Source organism: Candoia aspera, chromosome 2 (assembly GCF_035149785.1).
Source record: "Candoia aspera isolate rCanAsp1 chromosome 2, rCanAsp1.hap2, whole genome shotgun sequence".
Classification (NCBI taxonomy): domain Eukaryota; kingdom Metazoa; phylum Chordata; class Lepidosauria; order Squamata; family Boidae; genus Candoia; species Candoia aspera.
This window is the reverse complement of record NC_086154.1, coordinates 197,581,509-197,590,627: the sequence shown is the minus strand read 5'-3', so window position 1 is coordinate 197,590,627 and position 9,119 is coordinate 197,581,509. Positions and strand designations below refer to the sequence as shown.

General features: G+C 37.4%; 2 protein-coding genes across 2 annotated transcripts in view; both read left to right on the top strand.

Moving 5' to 3' along the window:
* C2H9orf40 (chromosome 2 C9orf40 homolog) lies at positions 1–5,274 on the top strand. Its single transcript, XM_063295150.1, has 2 exons — positions 1–492; positions 3,382–5,274. The coding sequence occupies exons 1-2, from the start codon at positions 115–117 to the stop codon at positions 3,532–3,534; spliced, it is 531 nt and encodes a 176-aa protein (XP_063151220.1). The 5' UTR covers positions 1–114; the 3' UTR covers positions 3,535–5,274.
* Positions 5,275–6,278: 1,004 nt separating this feature from the next.
* TRPM6 (transient receptor potential cation channel subfamily M member 6) overlaps positions 6,279–9,119 on the top strand; it is a 74,809-nt gene continuing 71,968 nt past the window's right edge. Inside the window, exon 1 of the mRNA XM_063295147.1 lies at positions 6,279–6,722. Coding sequence (XP_063151217.1) covers positions 6,708–6,722 — 15 coding nt within the window. The 5' untranslated portion in view covers positions 6,279–6,707. The remainder of the gene's footprint in view (positions 6,723–9,119) is intronic.

The following is a 9,119-nucleotide window of genomic DNA, read 5'->3' as shown; positions in this document are numbered from 1 at the left end:
AGTTTAAACGAAAGCATCATTCTCTACGCTCTTCCCGCTAGTTCCGCCCCGTTTGCAGCAGTTACGCGTGCGCAGTTAACTAAGCGGCCCTCGGAACGTGCCAAGCCAGCCTTGATGGCTAAACGCAGAGCGGAGGCGGTGGCCTGTCGCGCGCCCTACCAGCACTACCTTCTGCACGCGCCTCCTTCGAAGCGCTCGCGGAGCGATCTCGAACGGCGGGATTCGCGAGGCTCAGTGTTCTGGCGTGGCAGCAGCGGCGAGAAGAAGCGCAAATGGATGGGGGCGGAGGAAGGCGACGAGGCGGGGGTCAGCGGGAAGAGGCCCGTGGGGCTGAAAGAGCGCTGGTCTCCGAAGGAGTGGGGGCCCGTCCCCGCGGAAGGAACGACGCGGCGGGAGCCAGAGCAACGGCTTCTGCTGCTCGCTGGAATGGCAACCGAAGCGGCGGCCCTAGCGGGAGGAGATGCAACGGGCAGTCGGGGACAGCCCGAGGAGGTAAAGAAGCGGAGCTGCGTTTTGGGGGCTTCTGGGTAACTGTAGGGGGTCCGTCCCTCGCTTCCACGCGGGGGAACTTCCGTAGTGGAGGACGGTGATAACCTTGACGAGTAGTGGATCCGTTTGGACTTTTCCGACTGGGCTACCTAGCCTTGCTTGGGAAGGGCGCAGTCTCTGGGGGCTCTCTTGTGACTCCTTTTCCACTTTTGCTAATCGGAATCATCACAGGTGCTTATTAACAAAGGAATAATGGTGAGGCACAGGCATCTGTCAACGAAGACATTTTGGCCCAAACGTTACAAAAACAAAAAGGGAGTATCACTTTGTTAAGGGCTTCTGAAAGAAAAAAAAAATTACCAAAATCGGCTGGACAAGTTCAAGCCTTTGGCTGCCACAAAGTTGTTAAAAGACTGAGCATGGAAAGGAGTACACAATTCTGTTAATGAACTCTGCTTTTAGTTAACTGTTTAATTATATGCCATCTTGTGAGATGGGTGGCTAGATAGATTTGATGAATAAATTAACTTGTACCGCGCATATTTCTTTGAATGTACTTAGTGTGGAGGTGACTGTAAGGTTGCTAATTAGGAAGCAAATTGGATATAAATAATGCCTTTGTGGCTTCATGTTGTAGGCTACAGCCCTGGGGTCTCCTAATGGTCTCCCCACCAAAGACTAATCAGCTCTGACTCTAGCTTTTTTCAAGATTGACCAAGGCCACTACATAAAATAAAGCAAATGTCATTTTTATTCCAGATCTTGGAAACACTTGGCCTTTTAAGTGGGATTAGATAAAAACGAATACAAAATAAAAAAAAGTAAAAGTAAAATAGAAAGTGCAGAAAAGAGAAATGAAAACAGAAAAGAAAAAAAATAAGAATATAGTAAAGAAAAGAAATAAAGAAATGACTTCTCCCTTCATCACAAGTATAAACAATATTAGTAACTTATAACCTTCTTAAAATACAACAAATGATCTCTTCTTCCCATATCCCATCTCTTGTCTATAAACAAATCCTTAAAGCCTTGTCATTCAGCCTTGATCAGCAAAAGTCCATTAAGGGTTACCAGAGATAATGACAAAACTATTTTAAACTTGATCAAATAAACCAACTTTATATTCCTTCCTTTTAACAATCTTCATCTTTAGTCGCTTCAAATAATGTCCTAGAACTTGATCTCTTTTCATTTTTTTTTGTCCCTTCTCTCAAAATTCTTCAAAGCTTTAACAAGTCTCTTTTGTAAATCCAATATGATTTGTTTGTTTGTTTAAATTTATTGGCCACCCCAACTCCAGTGGATTCTGGGTGGTGTACAAAACTAGAAAAACAGAAACAGCTAAAAACATAAAATCAGACAGACAACCCCGACTTAAATGATTCAATAAACAACAAAATCAACAAAATAAAACAAGGGCCTTAAACAAATAATAAGCATCAACCCCAGGCCTGGGACCAAAGCCAGGTTTCAAAGCTTTCTCTCTCCCCCTAGGAGCATTGGTGAAGCCAGGATAGAAGCTTAATTTAATTTAGGTAGCATGGTTAATTGCCATATTTTGCCACACTTGTTTTCTACAGATTAAATCTTCCTTTTCAGTTTCCTGCATTAATGACCATTTCCACAACTTGTCATAGCAAATACTGTAAACGTGCTATAGATTTGTGAAGTACTTTGCTTTGTTTTAAATAATTTGTTACAGAAAACAAGTGACCCTGACTCAAGGGGTGAATTTTCCTTGAGCATACGCGGATTTATACAGTTTAATTTTGTCTTTCTCAGTTTTTTTCCATGAATTAGTAATGTATTATTTTCAATTCCTTTGTAAATAATCTTTATCTCTGTGATTTTATTATAAAATTTGGTGTGTACATACATAAACCACCCTAGAAAAATCAAAGATTAAGCACATACTTTATATAAAGAAGATTTCTGGTATTACCAGATGAGGCTAGAAAAATTTCCTGTCTGAATTCTTTTGAGACTTTATGGATAGTACTGAGCTGGATGGATAAAAATATCTGGCTTAGCATGAGCAGCTTCGTAGATTTCACTGAGTTGTAGGATTGAACCCAGGATTTCTTCTGTATTTGTCACTATCATTTCTGCCTCATCAATTCATAACTAAAGTTGGGATATTTGCTCCACTTGAATTTTGCACATCCACCAACAGTTTATAATCTAAACTAGGGCTTTCATTGTGTATAATTTCATTTTCACAAGCTCAGATTGTTATATATGTACGTTGTTAGTCTCTCAAACAGCCAAAATATTGGAGTGAGATAGATGGCACATAGAACTTCCATTCCTTCTTAACGGTGAATGATCAGCCAGGTTCTGGTTGCCATATAATGAATTTAAATATTCCTTTTTAGATACATAATCTTTTGTCTCCTCCCAGGTCCAAAAATTAGATAGAATTTTAAGGAAGTGTTATAATTCCAATCACCTAGCCTTCTAGTCACAAGTGTTGGCTGGCTATGAACTATTGAGAATTCAGGACAGTACTTCCATGGGATAGTATTTTTTCAGTTCAAGCCACCAGAGGGCATGCAAGTTACATTTTCTAAGTTCTGTGTTAGACAATTTCTGTCTGATTGCTAACACATAATACATCACATTCAAATCCAAGGAAGGCCTTTAAAAGGAAGTATGCATAGAGGAATACAGTTGTTCTCATTATTGTAAATCAATTTTAAGTTGATTGTGTGAGCTGCTACAATGATGGTAACTAGAGAACATTTGAATGTTTGTGTAAATATTTCTTCATACCATGTTCTTTGACAATGGGGTCTTAATTTCTAGCTTTATTTTAGTTAGGTTTTGTTGGTGGTGAGTTTTGTTTTGTTTTTTTGTTACAGTAAAACCTGTTTGTACATTTTGTTTTCATAGCATGAAGATGATGTTTGGCACTACAACTCTTTCCAGTTCTGGAAGTTACCATTACCTACCATTGATCTATCTGATATTCAGGAATTAGAAAAAGGCGCCATAACAGAAACAAGATCCTCCAGCAGCACAGCACTATCAGAAATGGAAACCTGAAAAGTAATCTATTGGTATAGATTGTGGAGTGTGGTCTCTGTTTTGTATTATTGTTGCTTGAAAATGTAAGCAGACTTGATATTATGAAGGTATAAAATATAATTTGAAGAAAGGATAACTTCTCCTAAATTCTTCTAAAATGAGGGAGTCATATACTATAGAATTCATCAAAGACTGTCTAGAGAAGCTGACAGTGTATAGAACAAGCAGAATGTGAAATTTAGAGGATTAAAGGAGTTTACAAGAACTGATATATATGAACCAAATGGGTTTAGATCATTGCCAGTGTAAATGAAAAGTGTGCAGAGTTCTAAAAAAGGGTGTGTGCTACTACGCTGCCATGGAAAAGAGTACTAGTTATATCTGTATTTTCATTATGGCTAGAAGATTAACAGCAAAATAAAATCCCAGGTCTCTGCAAAACTGAAATTACTGTGGCCAACACTTTCTTCCAAGAATTTCCATAGTAATAACTTTTATTGTTGAGTGTAATTTAAATCAGTTATTTTGATTATAACTGGTTAATTGGTTAGTAATGTTAAGAACTTCTGGCAATTTGCAGCTGAATAGAAGAATCATGATGGGTAATAACAGGAAACCTACACATATTTTTCTGGACCAACTGATGGAAGTTCTGGACATTCTTACAGAAAGTGGCTTGGCAGTTTAGCGAAACTGATTCAGGAGGGAGGTTGCAGTCAGCTTGGAACATCTTGGTTGTTTCAGATTTGGGCTGAAACAAATCTAGACGAGTCTTACAGGATGAATAGAGTAAAGCTGGTACACTTTGACCCTCTTTCTCCACCTTGTCCATGTGGTTTGTGCCCCCATTGCTCCTCTAATCTTTCCATTGTCTACCCCACCTACACCATGTTCAAATTCAAGTCAGCATACCCAGTTAGCCCATTACCCCAGTCCTCCTGTGCTTTCTCTTGAGTCACCACTTCCATGCATATTCAACTAGTCCACTCCTCCCCATCCTCTTGTGCTTATCTTCCTCTGTTACTTTCCTTTAGCTGCTGTCACCCCAACTGCCCATGCCCAAGTAGCCTGCCTGCCTTCACCACCTCATACTTTCTGTTAGCTGCACACTGCCATCAGTGGCTTCCAAATCACTCATCCTGCCTCCCCACCAATCTTCCCATGCCTTCCTTGTCTTTATCTTCCTTTAATTTCTGCTATGTAGCACTACCTCTTATGATCTTTCCCCTTTCTCACCCTCCCACTCTGGAACACTTCTATCTAGAACGTGTGTTCTGTATTCAGACCAAACACTGATTCCAGGTCTGTACCCAGGCCAAACATAGGAGTTTCAGTCTGACATACTATAGACTATTCAGAACTGCCTGTTCCATGCACTGAATATTTTGCACATCTGTACTGTATGGTTAAAAACTTGCATATTATAAAAGTTTGATTCTTTTTTAAATACTGACTTTGGTGTCACTTTACTAATGATGGTTGCTTGAAACCATAGAACTCTTCAGTAGATTTCTGACAATTATTAGTTTTTACTCAGATTGCAGGGTTTTTTTTAATAATATACCATAACTTGGGCATATTGAATAAAGGCATTTTTCATTGTCTAATAAAATTTCTATCAACTTCTTAAAATAATGAAGAAATTACTGTTTATACAATGAACTAATTCACGTAAATGATTTCTTATTTTAATAATGGTATTTTCACTGTATACCTGGATGCTATGTCAGTAAACAATCTGCTTTGTCAGTAAACAAGCATGGGCAATGTTGGTAGACTTCTTTAATAGGGCATGTTGAAATACCTTGTAGAAAGTAACATATAATAAGACTCATAAAATTGGTTATCTGTAAAATATTTTCACTGACTTTTCATATTTTTCCAACAAATGTACAAACTATACATTTAAACTATAACTGTATATAGCTATAAAGTTAGTTTTGGGTGCTTATTCAAAAATGACACCTGTTGAACTTAGTAGGCTTTGTTCTAACTAAGAGGCTGAAGGAGTCTTGATTAGTGATTTCAGGTTTTTTTCTTTCAAAAAACATGCTGCTGTATAGGCAGCCTCCTTCTAATTCTGTATTTGAATTAGGTATCTTGGCTGCTGTGTTTCATAAGAATTCATTATTGTTCTCTTAGATGCAAAAGAAAAAGCAAGTACAATCTCCTTTCTTCTCCATTCTTCTCCATTTGTCTGTTTGCTTTGGAATGAAAGAAGGTTATTCTTACAATATTTCATCAGCCTAAACATTCCTGTCCCTTTACCAGCTTTATTTCATTATTGTGGGTCATACACCAAAGAAACTGGTTTGGGAGAATAAGACAAAGAACAGAAGTGACAAAAAGAAGCTACCTTTGTAGAAGGAACTATTATTTGAAAAATGCATAAGGTTACCTACTTTAGTGTAAAAAATGAACACATTCTTGGATAGCCATAAGTTGGTGTTACTGCATTTTAATCATTAAAAAAGAGCATTGTAATTCAGGCATTTGACTTTTTTCCTGGTGTCTCTGCAGATTTACCCAAAGTGATTAGAAAAACTGGTTTCTGCAACAAGTTCTACTTGAACAAAAAGATGCTTATAAGGACTCACTTGGCTATATATTGTACAAACAATAACAAGCTTTTTGGTGGCAATCGTTGCATCAGTATTTTGTTGCAACAGCTACTAACTGGAACAGTCTTATTTATTTAGTAGTATTGAGATTAGTAAGAAAAATAGTAAAAGTTGTTTTTTCGTGACCTCAGAGTGAACAAATCATAGCTTATATTAGTAGAAGAGATGCACAGTGAACAGTTGAAAATCTGGATTTTTTTCCATTGGAAAACTCTTATACTGAACTCAGCTGCTACTAAAACATTAAACAAGCAACATTCTGAATGTTAATCATTTCCCTAATGTGGTATATGAACTTGAAACCAGATCAAATCACATGTTCTTGATTATAAATTGTAGTCTCTTCAGTTTAATTGCAGTACAAGTTTGTCACCAGAGTTTTCAGAGTTCATCTTTTTCCTGCTCCCATTAAAGCTTTTAATTGCAAGCGCATGGACAATTGTAATCATTACTTTCCAGCATTGTTTCCATTAGCTGCTAGGGCTAAGCAGGCTTTATCTGATTGTGATGTAGATGGAAACTTCAGTATGAAATCCAGTGGCTAAAGGCTACAAAAACTTCATTGTAGTGATGAGAATGAAGAAGGTAAGTAAGCTGACTTTTCTATTGTGATGTATGCAGATTTGATACGGAAAAACTTTGAATAAAATTATGTAAAGTGTTTTTATCGGCTTCGGTGTGGAATGAGTAAACTTTTTTAGCATATGAAAAATTAAGAACCAGAGAGGAGGTTGCAAACAGTTGCACTGATGGTTTTTTTCCTGCATATTCTTGATCTTTTAACATATACCTCTGAGCAAAAGACAAAACTGGTTAAAACAGCATGTGAAGAAATGTTACCTGGGTCCTCAAAATAATCTAGCTGCATCAGTCACTTACGTTTGGACTTTCACATATTACTGATCTGCAATTATGTATAAGGATCAATAAAAGAGGGTAAAGAATTAGAATTCTATTTCTAGGATTAAGTTGTGTCAAATGAGTTTTGCACTCAAGCTGTTGAGTTTTACTTCTTGTCCGTAACATAGCTGTAGGTCATTATCCTATGAACTCATCAATTCGGAGAATTCGAATTACACTGCTTTGAGGGGAAAAAAGGAATGATTATTTCTTACTGAGTAAAGAAATAAATATTTATAATAAATACTTAAAGTGAAATAAAAAGCAATATACATTCCTTACATATTTCACCAGCACATTTCAAACCAATAACGAAGTCCCTTTTCCATTTGTGATGCACAAATCCAGAGCTGTGCATATTCTGAAAAAAAAAATATTGCAAGACACCAATTACCTCTTCAAATACTAAGATAAATTATAGCTAAAATTACTCATGATGCAGAGGATTTCCCTTAGGAATGCTCAGTAAGTTGTACAAAGGGCAAGTAAAGAGGATAGGATAGCCTTGCGTATCAAATAACTTATAGCTAAATCACAAATGTGTTCTGGGAAGAGAAAATGTGGTTTTACACTTCAGTTCTCATAAATATGTGAGTTATGCTCTTCATTTGAACAATATGGTTCTATTTTACTCTCTGTCTCATACCTTCTACATTAGAAAACTTAAAACTTCTGAAGTGATGAAAATGCATGCATGAACCAGAGCAGTACTCCTTTATTTGTATGAGGTGGCTGGTCCAAGTAAATTTTTGAATGGAAAACATTTGGGTGATTAGGTAGTTGAATTGGTAATATTTCATATTGGTGGTTTTTAAGAGATTAAGATACATGTTGTAACAGATATGCTGCTGTAATGAATATGATGGTCAAATTAGGCTTGATTGGTAATATTCAACAGGTTTTGTTTTGTTTTTTTGATCCATAGCCTCAGAAGGCCATAGGTTAAAATGTAAAGGAAAAAGCTTTACATCAAGGTAGATTATTTGCCCATGTAATCTACTATTCAGCACTAGAAATCTTTGCTATATTAAAGGTCTTGCAGATGGAATTTTTTGCTGTCACTTGCTTCTGATTCTTGACTGAATCTGAGGCCTGCTTCGGAAGTACAATGCTCTGGTCCTGACTTCTAGTAGAATTCTGAGGAGCTGCTGGACTCTTCTGTTCTGCCCATTAAAACTTCCTACTGAAACTTGGCCATCCAGGGAGGGAGAATGTGGCTTGTTTGATTTCAGTGAATCAGTGAAATGCATTCAGAGCTCTTGACTAAAAAGACTGTTAACTGCCTGGTTTTGGGTGGTCTTTAAATTCTTCACTGGTGAAGTTAAGGCAATGGGTTGTGTGTAGCACTTTCTGATAATCTGCCAAAAGCAGTAGTACATGATGTGTGTACATTGCAGCTAGTTTTGCCCTATTGAGCTCAGTCTCTCTTTTTTTTTTTTTTTTATAAGTGCAGGCTAAGAATCCAAGAAAATAAAAATATCCTCTTGGCCATTTTTCTGTAGATGAGCGTCAACCCTTCAAGGTAGCCCAGATCGGGAAACAGACTCCACAAGTTTGACTAGCACTGTACTTGATATTGTATTGATATAAACTATAGTAATAGAATCTGGAAGCGAGGCTTGACTGCTACTAGTCCCTCCACTTACATCTCAGTGAATTAGGGTGGGTCCAGTCTGAGCTTTCTCACACCTCTGTTTCCCAGAATCAATGCAGGATTTTGTTTCTGTGGCTGTTAATGCCCGTTTTCTTCAGAGTCATCCTTGTGGCTCTCTACATAACTGTGGACTATTGGCCTGCCTTGCCCCTTCCTTCCTTCCTTCCTGACAGAAAACGGGAGCCCCAAGCTTGTCTCAATTTCCCTTAATTCCTATAGCAGAATAGTCAATATATTTTAAGTTTTGTTCCGTTAGAGCATGTCTTAATTGGGGAAGTTTTGTTCAGAGTTCAGAATAAAACTTTTTTGTTTTGTACATCCCTTATTAAAATGTTGAGAAAAGAGGTACATGACTGATTATCACATTGAGTTAGATTCTGAAGGTTAAGATGTGAGTTGATATGTTTTCTTTGTATGTGCAAATAATT

What these genes read in the sequence shown, in the direction of transcription:
- C2H9orf40 (XM_063295150.1), top strand. Translation starts at nt 115, where the DNA reads ATGGCTAAACGCAGAGCGGAGGCGGTGGCCTGTCGCGCGCCCTACCAG. An exon ending in GTCGGGGACAGCCCGAGGAG is followed by an intron (nt 493 to 3,381) that starts GTAAAGAAGCGG and finishes TTGTTTTCATAG; the next exon opens with CATGAAGATGATGTTTGGCA.